General features: G+C 38.3%; 1 protein-coding gene across 1 annotated transcript in view; it reads left to right on the top strand.

Annotated features, from left to right (window-relative positions):
• The first annotated feature begins 251 nt into the window (after nucleotides 1-251).
• Nucleotides 252-22,356, top strand: part of pex14 (peroxisomal biogenesis factor 14) — a 63,233-nt gene continuing 41,128 nt past the window's right edge. Inside the window, exons 1-2 of the mRNA XM_026200058.1 lie at nucleotides 252-418; nucleotides 2,791-2,835. Coding sequence (XP_026055843.1) covers nucleotides 362-418; nucleotides 2,791-2,835 — 102 coding nt within the window. The 5' untranslated portion in view covers nucleotides 252-361. The remainder of the gene's footprint in view (nucleotides 419-2,790; nucleotides 2,836-22,356) is intronic.

The raw sequence follows: 22,356 nt of genomic DNA, 5'->3' as shown, positions 1-22,356 counted from the left end.
GTAGTAACATCACAATATATGCTGCAATCACACAGAATGGGGTCCTCCACTGGCATGCCAAAATGGGTCTTACAACACTGACCACATATGTTTTTAGACAGACTAAGCAGTGAGATGATGCCAAGGTGTTGTTTACTCATCTCCACAAAAGTTTGAACCGTATGGATGGTTTGGGAAATTGTGTAAAATTAATCAGTTATAGTACTAGCAATCGAGAAAAAAAACTGTAATATTCACTTTGAACTCGTTCTTTGAAACGAACAGTTCAAAAGAACCGATAAATGCAAATGACTCGAATTTCGTATGAATAGTTCAGACTGAAGTAATCGAGCACCGGGGGAGTGTTAGCGTCCTTAGCCTTATGGCTAACAGCCCTGAGAAGATGGCATCCCCGGATCAACCTGACCACCAAAATCAGGTAGCTGATAACGTTCAGCCAACTAACAACATGCATTAGATTTTCCCGCCGTGGATTTGCAAAGTAAATGCACGACTTGTCACGCTTTAATTGTTAATAAGCTCATAATCTGGCAGTCCCATGTTGTTTTGAAAAAGTTTTAGCTGGTTTGCTAGCGCCCCGTTGACTGTCTCATCCATCCATGCAGTTAGACAGATGTGTGACAGGTGCAGGCCACAGAGAACAGCGCATACAGAAGATTCCAGTGCAGATATTAATGTGTCTGTCTCTGTGAAATAATACAAGCGCTATATAGACAGTTATCCAGTAATATTCAGTCAGGGTCGTTGACCCTGAAAACATGACACATTCATCCCTCCATGTGCTCATATGTTTCAGTAAAGATCTCAGTTTTATCGGTTTACAGCCGACATAATAAGTATTATTTATGAAATGTATCAGCAAAGAATTAAAGGGATAGTTCACCCTGTCATCATTTACCCACATTCATGTTGTTCCAAACCTGTAACTTTGAAAAATAAGGGTATGTTAGAGAGATATGATACTTTAACATAATTCAGGGGTGATGCAAAATCAGTGATGTTAATGGGAGATTAATTTTAACTGAATTTGCATAAGAACGGATTGTAACCCTTGTTTCAGACTGTGTGCTTATATATTTTATATTTGTAATAGTTTATAATAAAAATATAGTTATAAATTATATTAATTGGCAATATTGCATACATAAAATTTATCACATTCATTCTTCTTAATACCCTACTTAAACTTTATTACTTATATTTTTCTTTACTCATCTTTATCTTCTAAAATTTTAATTCTGACTCATACTTTTAATCATTTAAAGTACTTTTAATTATTACAGCTTAAAATGTTCTAAATAAATCAACAATGAATTAAAGGGATAACAGTCTTTCATTATATTTTAATTGGGACATAAGTCCTGATGATCGGCAGAATGACATCCTCAATCACTATTCATTTCCAATGCATCTTTTTTTCCATGATTTTTATTTTATTTTTCTCAACTAATGACAGACTTTTCATTTTGGGGCTTGCAATCTTGTTAGCCAAACGTTCTTGTAATTAGTGTAATGTAATGTCTCAGCTTTAAGGCTAGGATGTGAATCATGCATGATAATTCCTGTGCATTTTTCTCTATTGAATACTGTTAATGGAAACATAAGTTTTTCATAAGTAATTGCATAAGAAACCTATGAATTATATGAGTGTTCTAGATATGCTTATTTTTAGTTTTTTTGGAAGTGTGTTGAGGATGTCTGGACTGTATTCTGAAGTTGAGAACCATTGCAATCAACGTGTCAAACCCTGTCAGTGTGTGTTAGTGCTGTGTGAAAATGACAGTTATAATTCTTAACAAAATCTGTTGCCAGCTTCAGAATGTTTGCAGCGTTGCCATTTATTGGAAAGTGTAAACCAGCCTAGAGAAGTTCAGTGTGCTGATATTTGGCCTGGTTTTGGAAGTAATGAAATGCCTTTAGTTACAATCAGGTTTTGAAAATCTGCAGCTCTTACATAGCAAATGTTGTAGCATAGACACTACAATTAGAGCTTTGCTATAACACACACAAAAAAGTAGATTAAAATGGCGAACAATTATTTTGAATTAATAAAATATTTCAATAATTATATAACAATTATATAATAATTGCAATATGTTTAGGTTTTTATCAAATAAATGCAGTCTTTTTGAACAAAATAATCTTGTTTAAAAAAATCCCCATAAAATTACAACGCTATTATTAAGGCTGTGCAAAAACTGTCCGTGGGTTGAAGCGACCCCAATACCAATAACGTGAAGTTTAGCCCCTAAAATGTGAATTTTATCAAGGCATCCCTGCTAAAAAACATGTATTTTATCCCCGGGTAGCAATTTTTCATCGGGGAACCCCCTGGTAACGCGTACAGTACATTTTTCTTAACAGAGTCAACTGAATAGCTAATTAGTAAATTAAAAATCCTAATAGGAACCTTGCAGGCTTACTTAGTGCTCTAAAGTGGAACTAACAAATGGTATCATGCACTTATGAGAACCAAATCAGTGAAGAGACTGAAGAGACTCCAAGCCTGGTGCAACTGCACAATGAAGATAAAGCCAGGAGTATTACAGCAATCAGCAATGCAGTAAACTCTAAAGTCCGTCAAGAATCATATTACAGTATATAGATAGTCAGGGTTAGTGGAACTTGTTAAACATTATAAATGTTTTTTTAACAAACAAAAATATTTGGAATGGTAGTGTGCTAGAGCTGTCATGTAGTGTCAAATGCTGCGCTGTAATAGAATCATATGTATGTCATCGATTCTGCCACTAGATGGCGCTGTAACACAAGTCGTCTGTTCTCTTTCAGAACGCTGCTGCTGCCAGAGAAGAAGCGCCTCCAAGAGACGCGCTGGTAAGGGACTGTCTGTGAGTCTGACTAACCAGCACCCGTTTTATACCACTAAAAAACAGACTGTTAATGAATGGATTTGCATTAACATTATTATTACCATATGTGCATAATAAAACAGAAAAAAAAGAATTGTTAGCAAAATGGGTATGGTTCTGCTTTTTGTTTACCTGCATTCTCTATGCTATGTTAAAGGACATTATGTGAATATTTCTTGGTCATTGGTGACTTTAGTCATATTGCTATTGTTGTAAAAGTAATAACCCAGACGAGGCTGTATTTTACAGAGAATCTACCACTTTATTAGTCTTGTTGGTCTATAGGACACTACTGTTCAAATGTTTGGGGTCAGTGAGATTATATACACATGTACGAATAATGTTTATTTATTTATTTATTTTTTAACCATGTTTGGGGTCAGTGAGATTATATACACATGTACAAATAATGTTTATTTATTTATTTTTGAATTTTTTTTTTACCATGTTTGGGGTCAGTGAGATTATATATACATATACAATTAATGTGTGTGTGATTTTTGTTTTGTTTTTTTAAACCATGCTGATCATGTGCACATATACTGTACCGTGCCTTCAACTGGCTGAAGTAAACACTGTTTACAAGCAGTGTATATAGGCGTTCTAATAATTAATTAGTCAAGGAAAATTATAAGTATCAGGTTCAAGCATATTCTACAAACAGCTAACTTGTTGAACAATTATCAAAAACAGCATAACAGGTAAATTGGGTCTTTTACAGCATAGTTGAACATAAACATTAGATTTTATTAAAGCTATCTACACAGTGGACAACCACGGGTAGAACATTTCAGCTTTCAATTTTTTATTTTATAAAACTCTCTTCATCCACATTGATCCCAATATACATTTATCATAAAAGAGCCTTTATAGAAAACCAAACATTTTCTTACATCTTGAAATATAAGCACAGCAGGGTAACATGCATCAGAGCTACAATTGTCATCATGATAGCAAACAAATCCTATTCTGCCGTAATTGTGTGTTTATTAGCTTCATGTTTTGAGTGTTTAAATGTTTCTGAGGGTCTGTTGTGGACAGAACAGAATGTAGAAGTTTAGGATAAGCTTGTGATCGGAAGAGACAGGGTGGGTTATGAATATGATCATGTATGAGTGACATGAACAGCAAATGAGTTTCCACTGAGTCATAACAGTGATTGCGGACTGAGACAGAAAAAAAAACCATACAGAGACAGCACTGTAAGCAGCTGTTAATCAGTTGTTAATCAGATCACACAATTCTGTGGAAAATGAATATAAATTATGATTCTGTCAAAAGAGACGCAAAGTAAACGTGTATCAAGATATCAATAGTTCATCAAATGTGCACACTTCTGGACTAAACGCTCTAAGGGACGGTTGTTTAGTGAAGCTTTTCAGCTTTTGTCAAATGCTGTTTATTTTAACTTTTTTTGTAAAATTATCAATGAATCAAATAAAAAATATCTTCAAGTTTCCACACAAATATTAAGCAGCGCAACCGAATCAACATATTAGAATGATTTCTGAAGGCTTGTGTGACACTGAAGACAAAATTTTTCCAAAATATTAAAAAAATCTTACCACCCTAATCTTTTTGCAAAATTATCTATGAATCAAATAAAGAAATATCCACAAGTTTCCAAAAAAATATTAAGCAGCGCAACTGTTTTCAGCATTGATAGTAATGATGATAATAAAGAGCACCGAATCAACACATTAGAATGATTTCTGAAGGTTTGTGTGACACTGAAGACTTGAGTAATGCACAGATATAAATTAATTGTAATAATCATATTGCACAATATTATTGGTGAGCAAAATTTTTCCAAAATCTTACCAACCCTAATCTTTTTGAACTGTAATGTACAATAGAATGTACTTTTCAGGATGTCATTGACTGTGATTATCTTTGACCATCATTTAGTATATGATTGGTTAGCAGGCGGTTTATTGAACAGCCTGGATATGAACGTGAGTAATCCTCACTCGTCCTCAGTAGCAGAACTGCTCTCTTTCTTTTATTGCTCTTAAACTAGGAAGTTCTTGGATTATCTATGGTGCATTTACTATCATTGGACAATTAGGCTGTGTATTGTGCGGTTTTGTGCGATGTGATTTTCCGCTATGAATGATATCTAGCCATGCTCAAAGCACTGTCCTTAACAGCGGGGAAAAATGTTGATTATTAAGGCTTCTTGGCTTTCTAACTGCTTGACAAGTCCCCCTTTTTTTCCTCTGCTTTTCTCTTTTTGATGAGCTGCTCTTTCCCAGTTAAGTGGATTATTACAGCTCTGGATAATTCATGTCACAAGGCATTATTTGGATGGGGTGAATAATTGAAATCTGTGTCTGAAAGGATTTGATGTGGATGAGCGGAAGGGGAATAGTGGCAGGGCTGGAGGGAGGCTCTGAGCGCGAGTGCCGGGGTGTCAGGCTGGGGACACCAGTCACGTTAACAGGTTCTGACTCACCTCGCCGGATGGGCGGCCCTCGCTCCTCGGTGGCAGGCGACTCTGGCTGGAGTCTGAGCTGGAGCAGGTTTGGACCTGCGCTGCACTCTGGCCTGTCAGTCAAAGCCAGTACCAGTCCCGTTCAGGGTTGAGCTCTCGCCTCCAGGGACTGTCCTTCCTGCCCTGTCCCTCTCCCACACACTGCGCCCTACTTCATCATTTCTTTATTCAACCACCCCCTCACTTTTTCCTTTTCTTTCCTTTCTTCTCCTTTCCTTTGCTTTCTGTTCTTTTCTTTCTCTGTTTCCTTCCTTCCATTCTTTTACTTAGATTTTTGTTCTTTGCCCTTTCTTTCCATTTTCACTTTGATTTTAATGTCTGTATATTTCCCTTTCCCTTGTATTGCTCTTTGCTTTTATATTTGTATATTTCCTGTTCCCTTTCCTTTTAATTTCTTTTACTTTTGTCTTCCCTTGACTTTTCTATCTCTTCATTTTTTGTTTATTTACTTTTTTGTTCTTTTTTTTCCATTTTTATTTTCTTGTCCTTTTACATTTCACTTTCCTCTCATTTCTTTACATTTCCCATTGTCTTTTCCTTGTCTTTTTCCCTTTCCCATTCCCTTTCATTATCCTTTTCCTTTACTTTTCTGTCTGTTCTTTCTTTTTCTTGCCCCTTTCCTGTTTTCTTTTCTTTTTCTTTTTCCTTTCACTTTCATTTCACTTTTCCTTTTGCATTTCCCTTTCTTGTCCTTTCTCTTTTTTTTTTCTTTTTTCCCTTTACATTTCCCTCTTCTTTTAATTTCCTTTTTTTCTCCTTTTATGGTTCCTAGTATTTTTTTATTACTTTTTTATTTCTTAACTTTTCTCTTTCATTTCCATTTGCCTTTCCATGGAGATTTTCCTCTTTATTAAATTTTTTCTCTCCTTTCTGTTATTTTGCATTCCTTTTTATTCAGTTTCATTTTTCTTTTTCCTTTCCATTTCTGTTACCTTTTCCCTGTCCTTTCCCTTTGTTCCCTGTCCCTCTTCCTTTTCCTTTCCTGTCCTCTTTCCTCTTTCTTTTTCCCAGTCTACACACCTGACAGTCACAACCATAGGCACATCAGTCCGTGCATTAATTATTAAATCACAGAATGCCCATAAACTCCTAACTGAGTAACATGTAGCAGTAAAAGTCAAAGATTTAACCATATACTCAGGCTCGGTGGAGTTTAACATCAACCCACCAAATCCCCTCAGGCTGTAAGAGAGCCATGTTTGTCAGCTCTCTTGTTTGCCTTTTAGACTTCTGTGGTGAGCTTTCTGCCTCAAAGGTGTGTGAAAGGTTAAATATCTTTCCCTCCAGTGGTGTTTTGCGGTACCCTCCTGCGATCTACCGCCAGTGACTGGAACGCTCCGCGTGTTGGCATGGTAACTGCCGGCTCCACGGGACACGCTTCCATCCTCGCTCTGCCCGCTGGGGCTCCACCGTGCGCCCCAAATATCACTGGCCTCCTGTGGAAAGAGCGAGGGATACAGGAGCGGAGGGAGGAGGTGAAAGGAGGAGGGAGGGAGGGGGAGGAAAAAAAGGAAAGTTGTCAGAAGAACATCCCGCTCTCGCCGCAACTTCAAAAGCTCCCCTTCCCCAGGATATTAAGCAACTGTGATGAAAAATTTAGCAAGCGTTAAATAAGGCGCTTTGAAGTGATCTGTTTTGGCTCGGCAGTCTCTGAATTTCCGGAGCCCCTCTGCTATCACCACAACACTGGAAAAAAAGAAACAACACCCCCAAAGCCTAGGAATTGGGGTCTGCCTGACGAGATGCCAATGTTGACTTTGGCCATTGCGTTAAATTGGTGCTCATTTACATTATTTTCTTTATATCGTACACCTTGCTGTTGCCTCTTGCCCTCTGGGCATTGGAGACACATCTGTTGCGCAAATGTTGGTTTTGAAATTTGCTTCCACTTTCCAGGGATTTGTTTAAAATAACACAGATGGTAGAAAGTATAGGTGATCCGCCATGAGCATTCATTATAGGTGAGGTTTGATCTATTGGTCGCTGTTGACATTTTGGGACTTGCGACTTTTGTTTCAATTTCTCTGGTTCCTGATTGCGAAACTTGAAAGTTAATTATTGAGGGAATGAGGGGTGGTTAGCCAGTAATAACCCAAAAGACTTACTCTTTGCTCACTTTCAAACTGTGCTGCAATTTAATTTGCCTGGGGATCCATCCTCGGACTTTTCTCTTTTTTGCCCCCCTTTGCTCATTACTTTAATTGTAATTGTAATCCTTTATTGGAGCTGTCTGCAGTAAAGGAGAGTTATGGTTGGCATGGGGGCATGGGCCACAGAGATGTTCCATGATTGTTGGGAATGATGGTCACTAGGTGGCGATGAGCGGGCAAATGAGGGGTCTCTCATTCTGATCAGATCTGACTGGGTTGATTGAAGCAGCACACCTTGGCAGAACATACTTTCCAAAGGTATCGGTGCCCAGTCTCTTTCCTGTTCTATGGGTTTCATCGATGTTTTGGATGGAAAAAGACCATGCTGTCTGCACCAAACCCTTATTTACATGCATCTTATTTTATCTGTCCTCCTGGGAGCAATTTTTTATATATATAGGTAAATATACACTACCTTGCAAAATTTCCAAAAGGGTCAGTAAACATTTTTTTTTAAAGAAAGCAATGCTTTTTCCCCTGTTTTTTATTATTATTATGCAATTTTTTGCAAAGGCAAATTTGATTTACAAATTACAGACATTTATAATGTTACAAAAGATTTCAGTCTCAAATAAATGCTAAATGTATATGTATGTATGTATTAAAATGTCAATATAAATATATCAGTAAAAATATATTAAGTCAGCATATCTGACAAAAAAAAAGAAAACTATTAATGCTGAAACTATTAATGCGCTTAAACAGATGCATTTTGGAGATGTATAAATAGGTTGAGGAATTACTGACCTCAAATCGCATGTGTTTGTGTGAGATGTGGAAGTTTATTTAGTCTTGTTGCAATTGGCACTGTCTTGTCCTGAGCTGCTTGAGCTTGTGGTTAATGATACAGGAAAGGCCTGTGGTTTTATTGTTGCTGTGTTGCACTTTTCCGCCCCCCACCAACCTTGTCCCAGCCGCCTTGAAAGGGCTCTGTATGAATTCTCACTGTCACATCCAAGGGCGAGCGGCACAGGGTCAGCTAATTGCTTTTATAATTATGATTTCACGTCAGATTTATCGTGCATGCTTGAAGTCTGCAGATCAGCGGCTTCGGAAAATGTGTTTACAGCTCTTGGCTCGACTCGTTCTCCCGTTTCAGTCCTTCTTTTTTGACTCAATTTACCAGATTAGAGGTGAATAGATGAGACCAGGCTTCCTCTTCAAGCCCCAGTGTGTATAATTTCAAAACTCCATCTGTAAAGTCCCCTACTGAATGTGTTTGTTTACTGCTGTGAAATGCTCATTAAATGACCGAGGGATGACACAAACCAGAAATCCCAGTTTTGTGTTTGAACCTTGAAATGGCGTCTCTCCAGTCCTCATTTGTTTTCGGCCTGACTCTATGACACTAGTCTGAATGACTGTGTTATTTAGCCTCTTTTATAGTAGTTTCCATAAATGTAAACGGTTAGTTTTGATGTTGGTCATATATTTTTTTTTTCTGGTTTACTTTGAAAAAGCAGAGCAGATAAAGACGAGTGGCGCCCAGATTTCTTTACATTGTGGTTTTGGTCTCATGTGTGCCGTTGGACCAGATTTCTGGAGCCGGTCCCCCTGAGGCCAAATTCAACAGATTTATGGCCGGACATCTTCCCACATGAAAAGCCCATTTCTTTTCTTTTAAGGTTCTTTTTTTGTGTGTGTGTGTGAATTTTGCTTTACAGTCTGTTAAAGGGGTCTTTACTGATATCAGATCTTGCTGCTTTCTTTTGATGTTTCTCTTGCCAAAGTCTTTTGACATTAGGTAAAGTCATAATTCAAAGATATCAGGATATAAACAGATCTCAGCATCAAGAGTTTAAGATATGTTTCCAAACATGTTATTATGTTACATCATAGTGACTGTCGCCTCCTAACGATTACTGTCAAGGTGCAACAGTGCAATGATGGTACGGATAGACAACCCGATCTCACGGCAGTTCGTACATTTTTCACAAGGTGGCTTATTCGTACAATTTCGTATGACCACACTCTCATACGATTGTTGCCAAATCGTACGTATTTTACGATTTGCCAATTCGTAGGAATTTGTACGAATGACCTACACCTAACCCCGCCCCTAAACCTAACCGTCACTGGGGTCGTATAAAATCGTACGGGTGAGGTCGTACAATTTCGTACGAATAAGCCACCTCGTAAAATAAGTACGAATTGGTCGTGAGATAGCGTTGGGATAGAAAGTGAGATCCATACATTTGAGACCATTTTTTGGTGTTATACATAAGTAACTAATAATAATGGACTCAAGTCGCATTATTATAGACTTCAGACTTGACTCCAGCTCAAGGAAAAATTAAACATTTTTAAATCAACTCGAGTCCTTAATCCTTAAATAACCAATATTCAAAAGGCGGATGCATTCATGGGACAGCAGCACCATTTTAAGTGAGCAGCGCATCAAAACAGCTGGCACATTACAAGCACTCAGTTTTGTTTATGGTAAATATCTTTCAGCGCTATATCTTCTAGTATTTTTATTAAAAGCCAAATGCGCTTCATTCAGGCCCTCTCAGCTCTGTGCGCTTTCTTTCTCTCTCCGGACGTACGACTGCCCCAAATTTAGAGCTGCGGATGACGCTGTTATTTTAACATCTAAAGAAACAACCACACACAGCACAAAACAACAATGCTGCAAATGTAGTTATACTGTGGAGGACAAAATAAACATTTAATAAAACAATTATAATTTAAACTCCTAAAAGAACTAATTGGAGTAGTTTGATGCAACGCATTAGGTTTACTTGAACAATATTGTCCAATGTTAGAGTGAGGACAAAATAAATAGAAGCATTTAAACTCCAACATGGAGAAGTCTGATGTAACACATAATGGTTTAATACTGTCCAATAGAAGACTGAAGAGTAAAAAAGCAATGGAAACATTTAAACTACTGAAAGAACAAAACAGTTTGGTCATGGTTATATCCACGGGTGCTGCGGATAATCCACGGGTCGTGTAATAAAAAAATGCATCCTGATTATTTGTGGGTGGGTCACGGGTGGATAAAATAAATCATAAATGATGCAAATATTAAATACAATTTTTTTTTTTTAAATAGTTTTTTTTTCATCAGGCATTGTGTGTGTGTGTGTGTGTGTGTGTATGTGTTAATTTGCCAGATCGGGAAATTGCAGTGGCAGAAACGGTGACATTCCAGATAAAGTTTGAAAGGAGTAAAGCCTGTTTTAATGCTATTGAGTAGGCTAATATATATGGCCAAAGCCTTTTATAACAGAAGGACCACCATTCAAGTGGGAGGTAAATATGACATGGAGGGATATAAAAGATTTTAAAATAAATATTGTGGGTATTCATTTGGAATCAACGGTTTACAGATCGCAATGCAAGCGGGTGAAGTCTCATGTAGCATTATCACGACCACGGATGACAACATCTTGGATCAACACTGTTCATGTATAGCAGACAACGATTCAATTATTTACATGTAAACTTGTTTCATATGAAGAGACAGTGAAATGTAGACCTTTGTTTATGTGTTTTTGCCCTACACTGTACAAGACATGAGAACAGTCCGCTATTTAGGTTCGTATGAACTCACTAACTTTTTTTTTTTTTTTTTTTTTTTTTTTTACATTTGCTAATTTTAGCCAGAGATACCTTGTTAAAGGACAAGATGACATTAATGCTTGATTAAAATTGTAACCTAATGAGAGTATGACAAACAGAAAACAAATGTTTTGTCTTTATTTGGATTGGGATGGATGCTTTGGGACATTTTGCTCCATTTTGTTTGGGATTAGGAAATAGAATAAAATAAATTCAATGGTTTATCCTCTCAGGATAACTGGAATTAGTGTTAAAAGTACCCCAGGCACATTGTTTTATCATTTTTTTAAAGCATAAACGCCATAAAAATGTTGCGATCTTCCAATGTATCTTTATGCTACTGAAACCTACATATGTTCAAGTTCCCCTCCCCGTGCAACTGATACTCGACTGCCATTGGCTCATCTGCATTCGAGGGGAGTGGCTTACTGATAGGTCAATTCTGTCCACGTTTTCTGCATTCAGGAAATCTTAGGACCCTACTTGCATGAGCTGCTTTTGTCTCTTTCATTAACTGTAGTTTCTTAACTTCAACTGTAGTTTCTGACATCCAGCATTTTGTTTGTTTGGTGTTCCGGTGGGAAGATTCATAAGAGTTGTCAGGTGACTCAAAGCTATCAGCTCAAGGAAAACAATTTAAACTGACTAGGTCACCAGTGTCTCTGGCTATTTGTCCATTTCTTCCGATGACCGCCTATTTCATCAGAACGAGGCTTTGCCACTCTTCAGACACAAGCTTTCATGATAGTTTTTGTGTTTGCCTGCATAAGCTGGTAATTAAAGTTTGTCTTCAGTTTGACCGCAGAGAATGTTTGTTGGGAAATTGTGTTGACATCCAGCCTGTTAAACATTACAGTCTGTGTCATATTGTTCTCAAAGCCAAGATCTTCCGAGCCAAATACCACTTGCTTCATCTTATTTCCGTTTACGGCCTGTCAAAATGACTGAGAATGTCTCGAATTTAGGAAATTGTGGGTTATAGCCCATTAAGTTCTCCAAGGTACCTTAATTAAATCCTCTTTTATGATGTGCGTCTCTGTTTGTCAGCGAGTATTTCTCTCTCCGTCTGCTCCTTTTGCTTCCATGTGTCTAGATTAATTTTGTATGACATAGTTTAACGTTACACTGTCCTCCTTTCACATTGCTCGGTGACCTGGTGAGGTTGGGCCGCACTGCCTTGGGAACACGCGGTTTATTTCCAGCGTTTTCCTTCCGACGGCCGCAGTTTGCCAACCGCATTGAAGGCAGACTTTAACTGAACTCTTTGATCAGTCAGAAATCAATAAAACATAATTTATACTTGCGCCGTAATTTGTAAAATCTCGGCAAATATATTAATGCTAACAGGACGGCAAGTACAGATCTGTAATTTCTAGTTTTGCTGTAGCCTGCCGAACTGTGTCATTATACATACACCCGACATGATGATGGAAATATGACAGGATTTTAATTATAGCGTAGCCGTGTTTTTAAAGAGCATGGAAGGAGATCTGTGACACCAGTTTGGCTTGCGCTTTGTAATTACTTCCGTTTGATGTGAAGGTTCTCCTTGGCGGCAGATACGAAGAGTAGTATAGCATGTGATGGAAAGAGAGAGACTCGCCATATGACTGACGATCAGGTCGAATCAGCGACTGCCTTCCCCCGTCACATGCACACGTCCCCCTCTGCCTCCAGTGTCACTTTCAGGGCATAATTACTCCAAGTTGTGTTGATTAGTCTAAGAAGCAATTATGCCAGTTTTTCCGCCGCAAATGAGGAGACATGATGGCCCCCTGATTGACAGGAAACATCTCTGCTTTAATAAGTAAATGGCTATGGTAATGCAGGTACAGAGAGCCTTTGATATGTCAGCATCTTTTTTGTTGCAGGCCCTGTCCCTGAGATTTTAATGAACAGGAGTAGGACTAAAGCCCAGTGTTTCTGACTCCCAGGATCTGTCAGGAGGACCGACCGGCAGGCAGCGTTTCGTTTGGAAACGCCTAGCGCTGACAGCGCCTTCTCTGATTTCTGGGAGCGTTTGATCAAATGAATAAGGCAAAAAGGAAAAGAGCATCTCCAGGGTGCTCTGCGAAAGCCAAATTTTTCTAGTTGTACCTCTTTGAAGTGCGCGATTATGTTTGGAAGTCGAGAAATCAGAGAAAAATGCGATGTAATTGACACATTGGGACTGTTCTTTATCTGCCTGCGCAGTAAGTTATTAGCTGTTAATTCATCTGCCAACTCCCCTGCAGCGCCCGTTATTTGTTTAAATGGAAGGATTCCCATGGTGCATTTGTAACTACACTGCTGAAATGCTCCTCTCTATAATTATTTAACATTACACGCTGACTTATAGTGGTTATCGGTGCTGGAATATTAACATGGGAAGAGGCGAGGCTGTTTAATCACGACTGAGACTTTGGGCCAGAGTTGTGTTTAGGAGCGCATGGGTTTGCTATGATCTGCTTTTGAATGCTATGGCTAATGTTCATTTCTTGTATAATAAAACTTCAAATCTGGCCTGATTCGAAGGTGTTGGAAACATCTCTTCCGGTAAGACAGAAAGGCTTTGTGAAAGACGCCCTGATTGTCCCCTGCTTCTCATCCAGTAGTTGCAACAAGACGTCAATGTGCTGAAAAGAAGTACATGTGTAATGAATCACTTAGGTAATCTACTGTTCGTTTCTCGAGTTCACTCCATGGTATCTTGCTCTACTATACCAGCTTAGACTTGTCTGTTATTGTAAGATTACTGTGCTGTACTTTACTGAAGTTTAGTCTAGACCAGGGCTTTTAAACTGGGGTTAAATAACCCACAGGGAACCACAAGGGGTTTGTTTGTGTATAGAACTTCAGTATAAAATACAAAATGTTAACATGCCAGATTATTGCACCATTGCTAATTTACATCGTTCTCTGCTGGGGGGTGCATGAAAAATTAGCTTTAATATAATTGCAATTATTTAACTTTTTTATTGTCTCTCACAGTATAAATGCAGAAGAATTTTCTTGGCATCAACAAGTTTGAAAACTCCTGACCTAGTGTACTTTACTCCAGTGTTGTCTGTTTAACTGTCGTTTAGTGTAGTCTGCTTTACTTCATTGTACTCTACACTAGTGTACTGTACTCTTATTCATTGTGCTTACTCTAGTTCTCTCCTCCAGTGTACTGTATGGTACTTTAATCTGCCCCAGTCTTCTATGCTCTGCTCTTAACAGAATTCCCATACAAGCCTGCATGCACAGCCTTTTATACATTATTCCACACTTTTTATTTGTATTGTAGGTAGTCACTTTATGGATTAGTTCATAAACAGGACGCCCGCCCCTTGAATAACCTCCGCGGGCACACACGCGTGTACCATCGGATAAATGTAATAGAATCATTTGCACCAGCACTCTCAATCCCGCGCCGTAATTTATGCGGATTGAATAAGTGCCGTATTGTGGAAAAGCGCGAGTGGACCAAACACTCATTTGTCACCTCTAATAAATGTTGGAATGTAAATTATGAAGTTATGCTTCAGATGTAAATGCACTTTGTTTCAGTCTCTTAATGCAGAGGCCCCCTCGCCAATACATTAAGAGAGTGAGTGAGGTCGGCCGAGAGAGAACATAAAAATTCAGTCTGTTTTCACAATCAATAATAAGCTCAAAAAGGCTCAGATGGAGGAACATTATGAAATATTTGAAGTCGACTTCATAAATTATTGCTGGAAAACTGGCATGTACACTAAAATGTAAATACATTAATGTTATTAATAATGAAGTGACTAATAGTTCTATCAAGACTGTAATAGCTGTTTAATAGAACGTGACAGCAAGAATATATTGCACTTCGCTCTCTGAGATGGGACGGCGTGGGACATTCATCAGCGCTCGTTCAAATACACTATTTTGATTATTTTGTTCAACTAATTGCCCGCCCCCCTTCAAACCCAACATCTTGCCCCCTCAAAGGAAAAAAAAAAAACGAGTAATAGATATTAATTAATATGTGTCAGTTTTAACCAGTTTGATGAAAAATAATGTAGAGAAGATGCTAATAGGCTTCTTGTTTCTCTCTGTGTGGTGCTGGGAGATTACAGATTTAACAAGCCAATCAGGAATCAGTCAAGTGAGCTGCATTATGGCATATAAAAGTTCTTATGGAGTGAATGAGCTCTGTAAACGTACAGAAAGGTGCGGAAAAATGGTAATAAGGTATAGAAAATTATAGCATTAAATACCTAAAAAAAATATAGCAGTTGAAGTTGTTGTGTATTTATTATAAAGGTGCATATGCACCTGTTGCTGCCTCCTTTGTGAGCACTAGGGGCTGCTAGAGACTATTATAGATCTGTCCCCGTTTCTTTCAAAGTAAATCCCCTCTGAGTGCCTGTAACTATGCATTTTATAGGTCTCAGAAGGGCAAAGGCGCTGCTTGAACTTGCTTATATAAAATCGCAGTTGCCTCTGGGCTCTAGTAAGTGCAGTGTTGAGTCAGGTATGCTATACAAGCCAAAAAATACTTCACTGTCCGTCTGAGGACTCGCATGTATCCATATAAACCACCATTTTTTTTTTTTATCTTTGTATATCATCAGGAGCCCAATCTTAGATTAGTGCTGTATTATTAACACTTCTTACAAGTCACAAAAACAGCAAGAAACAGGAACCCGCATGTGTCTGCTAGCTGCTGGCAGCCCTCCCAAACACCTGGACCAGCGGCTCGAGGGATTTTAGTGTTGTGACAACAAGAGAATGGCAGGCAAGCCTTAACACTCAGGATAGGCGATAAGTGTGGCACATGTCACCGTTTTGGGTGGGCTGCCTGGTTAATCAGCGACGGTCACTTCTGTGAAGAAGCTGGTCGTGAAAGAGTTGGGGAAGATGAGAGTTGTCAGCAGCCTTTTTGTGTAGTATTAATTATATGACTTGCTTCTATTGTTTCTATATTTTCTTCAAGCTGAAAATGAGGTTGTTTTTGAAAATCATTATTTACTCATTCTCATCTTGATTCAAAAGCTGCATGATGTTCTTTCTAGGATCACAAAAGGATATATTTTGAAGAATGTACAGTAAATTTTCTTTCCCCCATGCAATTACATTAAATGGGGACTGAAGAACTCAGAAAATAAATGATGAGTCAAAAGTGAAATTAAGGACAATTATAATATTGCAGAAGAATTTTATTTAAAATAAATGCAGTTTTTTCGAACTTTCTTTTAATAAAACTGTTATTAAAAAAAAAATAAAAAAAAAATAAATTATATTAATATATTAGGAAATAATATAACAAAAAATGTTTCCTGTGCACCAAATCAGCATATTAGATGATTTCTGAAGGATCATGTGACACTGAAGACTAGAGTAATGATTGCTGAAAATCAGATTTGCATTACAGGAATAAATTACATCTCCCAATATTCAACAATACTAAACATATTTTTAAATTGTAATAGTATTATTTTGTATTTTTGTATAAATAAATGCAGCCTCGGTGTGCATAAGAGACTTCTTTCAGAAACGACCCTGGATCTGAACTTTTGAACGGTAGTGTGTTGTTGTAAAACAGATTTTTGAATTCTGATTCAATAAGCTTTATGCAAAGCTGCTGAAAAACAATTCTACACATGGTGATTTTGCCTTTATTATAAAAGTGACAATGTCTAATTTATGAATAAATAAAAAAAACCCGATGTGTTTTGTATCCCACAGAAGAAGAAAAAATACAAGTTTAGAACAGCATGAGGTGGAAATAATGACATAATTTTAGTTTTTGCATGAACTATTCCTTTAAAGGAGTTGGGGAGAGAGCAAGAGAGAAGGACAACGGTCCCGAGGGACTACGCGGAGAGGTATTGTCATGTGTTTTTCTCAGTCAAGGTCGGCAGGAAATGTCAGAGCAGGTGTGTGTCTGTCAGTGAGTGGCCTGCCAGCGCAGCCCCTGGGCTCCAACACGCCATGCTGTGACACTGGAGCAGGACTCACACTTACACACACAACCACACACACACACGTCTGGATCCTCATGCCCCATAAAGCCATTGCGGGTCACCTCCGGGCACAGCAAAGACTCACGTAGAGTCTCACGTATTGAGGACATATTGCATCTGATACTGCAACAAAGCTATTCTAGATTGCAATAACCGACGTGTTCGTTACTGTTTACTGTGTTTAAAGAAATATTTCACTCAAAAATGAAAATTCTGACATTGTTTACCCTCACCCTGATTTTTCTCAATGCTGTGAGTCAGTGAGGTTCAGTATTGTTTTGGACACCACTGACTTTCATAGTTTGGACAAAACCATTGTCTTTTGTGTTCCACTGAATAAAGACTCAGTCAAACATGTTTTGAATGACAAGAGGATGAAAATTCTGTCATCATTTCTTTAATTTGGGGTGAACTATCCCTTTAAGGTGTGTCTATATGAAACTTCCCTTTGAAAGCCAGTCTGATCTGTCAATCTAGTTTGAACTCTTGCGTGTGATCAGATCTCCGCTTGTTCATTCCATTGTGTTTTGGTGTTTTTCATGGTTATTGTTGCTTGGGCAGGGTCAAGAGGGTTTTTACGCAAGCTGATCTGATTTATATGCAGGTTTGAGAACAGGGCTGGGTGGCACCATCATACCGCAGACATGCTTTGGGCAATTATGCAGTAAAACCTGTACATTCTGGCTGAATCTTTAGAAATGTACGATTATTCTCGCAGACAAGCATTTCTCAGATTCTGTGGCTTCAGTTGAGTAACAGCAATTCTCCATATGAGTCAACAAGCATAAATCACTCTGCCACGCTTTTATTTTCTACCCCATTCCAAACCATTTTGCAAGCAAAACAAAACAGCTTTTTTTTTCAATGCAATTTCAGTCACTATGATAATTAAAATGTTCCAGTTCGTTCTGATGCCCTAAATTAAAACTGGAAACCTGAATTGTTGTTGTTTTTTTGTTTTTTTTCGTGCTGCTGTGGTTTGAAGAAGGTTTAATCTCACTGCTGGATTAAACACTTACTGCTCTTCTCAATCATGTGACCCTATTTGTGGTCTGAGTATCTCTTTAAATGCAAGCTCCATTGTCATCTAATCGTTCCTGACAGCTCTGACTATCACACAGCCGGGGAGGCCTGTCGGTTCCCTCGGACGAGCGCTGTTGTTGCTGATCTTCCTTTTGAAGCCAGTAGATGGTGGTATTCATCTTCTGAGATGTACCCAGAGTGCCGTGGGAGGCCAGGTTGCCCTGTCTTTGTCTCTTTCCTTGTCTGATCTTACTTCTTTAAACTTTCTCTGCCTTTTACCTCCTTAAATATAGCTGTATCTTCCGTACCGTGCGTTTTTGTTATGCTTGACACATCATTTTTCGACTCAACATCCAGTTGTTTCCATCTCCGCCACTCTCCGATTAATTTAGAGGAGGGTCATCGAGCAAAAGGGTCACACCACCAATTCCTCACCTTTTTCAAAGACCGCAAAACTGTTGATCCGCAACATGCAATAAGCTATTGAATGCAAGCCGTCGTGAGATGATAATGTCACCGGAATGTCACAATCTGTCTGCCGCTGTCGTGGCCGTCCTCTTTCGGTGTCATATTGTGCTTACGCCTAATCAACTAACCAGCAGCAAGCACATTTTCCTTTTAATTGTCAACGTACTATTACGTCTGTTAGCTAGTTTGACGTGAGAGATGTTGGCACAAAATTGTACACTTTGATTTTGTGTGTATGTGTGTGTGATTATGGGTATGTGGGCGTCTGAAGAGGAGAGAGAAGACACTCGTCAGGGTTATGGCCGTCGTAGCTGACAAGAAGGCTCTTCCTTCGCCTCCATAAACCCTGCATTGTGCGGTTTGGACACGAGTGCGGCGTTGTTGCCATTGGTGCTGTTTTCATTTTGCTTCAATTAGCTAATTGGATGTGAAGGGTGGTAGTGTCTCTGAAAATGAAGGACAAGGATCCAGCGTCGGGTTTAAGACCGCCTTTGTGTTTATCTGTGAGATGGATCGCAACGTGTTATTAGGATGTGCCACTAAGTCACGATAGGCTGCTATTAATTTGTGCTCCGTTTCCTTTGGATTGTCTTGAAATCGGATGTTTGGGGGTTTTTTTTGCCCTCAGGTTTTGTTATGAATTGCAGTGGCTTTGAGTATGTGCGTGTGTTTACGCTCTGCTTATTTGCAACTCGGAGACATTTTGCACGGCCTGTCACCGAATGTCATCATTGACTGTAAAAGTAGAGGAAAAAAACGCCTCAAATTACAGGAAAGCAGCACTGCATTAAAGAACAAAGAGGATCGATGGCAGTACATTAAACTTTATACAATTGGGGGGGGGGGGGGGGGTCAACTAATTAAAATTGATTACTCTTGCTTTGTAAAAGTGTTTCTGAATTAAATTATTGTATGAAAACATTTTGACCAATTGTGGAGCTGAGGAAGTATCCATTACTGGATTACTGCTGGAATATTTGCGGTGAGCCGGACTAAGTACAGTTTTTTTCCCCTTCACTGCCGAGTCCAGGGGCCACAGTTTCATCTTTCTGTCTCTTTCTCTATCACACACACATATTTCACTTTTTTTTTCATAGAATGCCCAAAAACAATGACCAAAAAAATAAATAAACAGAGTAATCATTTTAAACTATATTTGACCATTAGACCACGAGATTACTGTTTATTTTATTAAGTGTAATCATTTATTAAGCAATATGAAATTAAATTTACTTTTGGCCAAAAAAAAAATCACATTAAATCAGCCATATGAACAATTCTGCTTTATAATGAAAATCTCTAGTATACACATTTTACGCTTTTAAAATGTTTTTTGTGAAGAATGCCAAAAATGCCCCCCCCCCAAAAAAAACATCAAGATTCCAGTTTTTTTCTGTTGGATGTCTGATTATAACTTATTTTTTTTATTATTTTTTTTATTAAGCAGGTTATAGTCGAGTATAGTTTCCCTGAGGAGATTAGATTAAATGAACATCCCAAAACATGCTTTTTGTCCAAAATCTTTTAAGCATCTTTTAGCTTTGTGAACAAGTCTTATATCGAACACCTCAGTGAGCCGGCGAAGTGTGTCGGATGTGTAATTCCGGCACCACAGCCGCTCTGGCTCTCTCATTAGCGGAAACAAATGATCACATGAAAGCTGGACATATCTCCCAACAGTTAATAATAACGATTAAGATAAATTTGCCCCACATTAACAGAAATGTTTCCAGCAAATGCTCTGCTTTACCGTGTTCTATTGATTTGCATGTTAAGGGGAAATATTTCAGGTCTGTAATCGAAAGTATTGAGTACTAGTTAGGCTAGTGTTACAGATTAGCCTGGGCTGAGTGAGGCAAGTTGCTGGCAAACGTCTGTTTAATGTGCGCATGTGCGTCTGCGTGTGTTCAAATGTGTCAGTGCCACCGTAAACCAGTTGAAAAGTTGTGTGCATTTTTAATATGCAAATTGCTTAACATTAGGCATAAAAAATATTCTGGTTCATAAGATGTTTTAAATGTATTCATTTATGCATTGATAATATTTCTTTATATTACAATTTGTTGCTATATTTTAGTTTTCGGTTACTCCTGTGAGAGTTTTACAGGATTTCCACAATCATGGAAATATCATGGACACTCATAAGTGTGATTTTTAGTTATGTTTAACCTAATTCTGAAGTGTTTATGTGGCAAAAATCTGACTGATGTTTTTATAAATCATCAGGAACAACTGGAGCAGTCGTGGAAAAATAATGTGGGAACCCTGGATTCTGAATCTCGTCGTGAAGGCTTTACTTATTTTCAAACCTTTGTAGATCGCATAACAGAACCCTCAACTGTCCTTTTCTCTGCTATTGTATCCGTTGTATTTTTTTGTTTTGTTTTGTTTTGATGTTAAAATTCGCCGTGACCTTTAAGTCGTCAAAGTTCAGAACATTCATAAAAAAATTGCCTCCACCGTGATTTGAATATCAGCGCTGTAATCGCGGGTCTCTGCGCTCAATCCACTCGCAGCACATGGAAAATGTGTGTCGCTCTACTTTGTCATCAGTAATGGCTCTTTTTGCATATATCTATTTATCACGAATGTGACCTTTTGAAAGTGGATTTGGTTGCATAAGGAAGATGGGTAAAGGCATAACTGACTGAGATATTCCCGTTTCATGCACTTTTTTTTCAGTAGTTTAAAGTCGTAAACAGACCGCACTGTTATGCTGAAGACCGATCGGAGTGACTGCTAAGATTTTTGTGATTATGATAAGGGGCAAGCAGAACATTTCAAAGGGATAGTTCACCCAAAAATGAAAATTCTGACATCGTGTACTCACCCTCGTGTCGTTCCAAAGCAGTAAGGATTTCTTTCTTCTGTAGGCGAAAAAACTATTGGTTTTTGTTTGTTTCAGACCCCACTGTTTCAGACTTTTATTGCTTGTGTAAAAATATTTTAAAGCAATCAAAAATAAAATAAAAATAAGTTTCTTCCTTGTTGAAATGGAATGTTCATTTTTAGGTGAACTGTACTTTTATGGGCAGCCATAGAAGATCAAATCTTCCAGAAATCATAATGAAAAGGAGGCAAAAGTGTGCTAAAATGCTGCTTTATGAAGCATGGTAAAGCTTTATTGATGTATATAATGTCTGTGTCGTGTGGGTGTGAAGTTGATCAGTAAGAATTGATTTCATACTGCTGTTTTAGATGAACTCTCGCTCTCTGGTGCACACATGGTTCAAGCTCAGCTGTTCTCAGTGGGCTCCCCTCGGTAAAGGTCATTTAAAGCGGAAGTTGTCATAATTAGAAGGGCATTTTAAGATCTAATTATAAAAGATTAAAAACACCATTTTGTGCATCAAGCCATCAGGAGTTGAAAGGAATCTGACTGCATGGAAACCCACGTTGCAATTTCATTGAATCGGAGCTCTTAAAGCGTCCTAGATATCCATCTATGTCATGGAAACATTCACGAGAGAGGTTAATTAATATAGAAAGTCGACTACCATCTCTTTCTCCCTCTCTCTTCTTCTGAAACCATTGTTTTGTAGGAATCTGAAACCAACCTAACACAATTGGATCAGTGTCTATTAGGCCTTTATTATATCAGGGGTGCTTCTTCACAAATGTACAGGGCAATTTGAAATGAATTGATTCACGCTGAGACTGGATCCCCAGACCTGCTAATGATTTCCTTTTAGCTTTCTTTACCCTTTCTTTTTAAGTGCCAACTGATGGCCCCCACCTTCTGCTGCTGTAGATCTTGTCCTTTCTCACGGAGCAGTCATTACTGTCAGCAGTCCTGTAGCCCAACATCAGACTCGTGTACAGTT

The sequence above is a fragment of the Carassius auratus genome, chromosome 23 (assembly GCF_003368295.1).
Source record: "Carassius auratus strain Wakin chromosome 23, ASM336829v1, whole genome shotgun sequence".
In the NCBI taxonomy this organism is placed as follows: Eukaryota; Metazoa; Chordata; class Actinopteri; order Cypriniformes; family Cyprinidae; genus Carassius; species Carassius auratus.
This window is presented reverse-complemented; position numbering and strand designations above follow the sequence as displayed.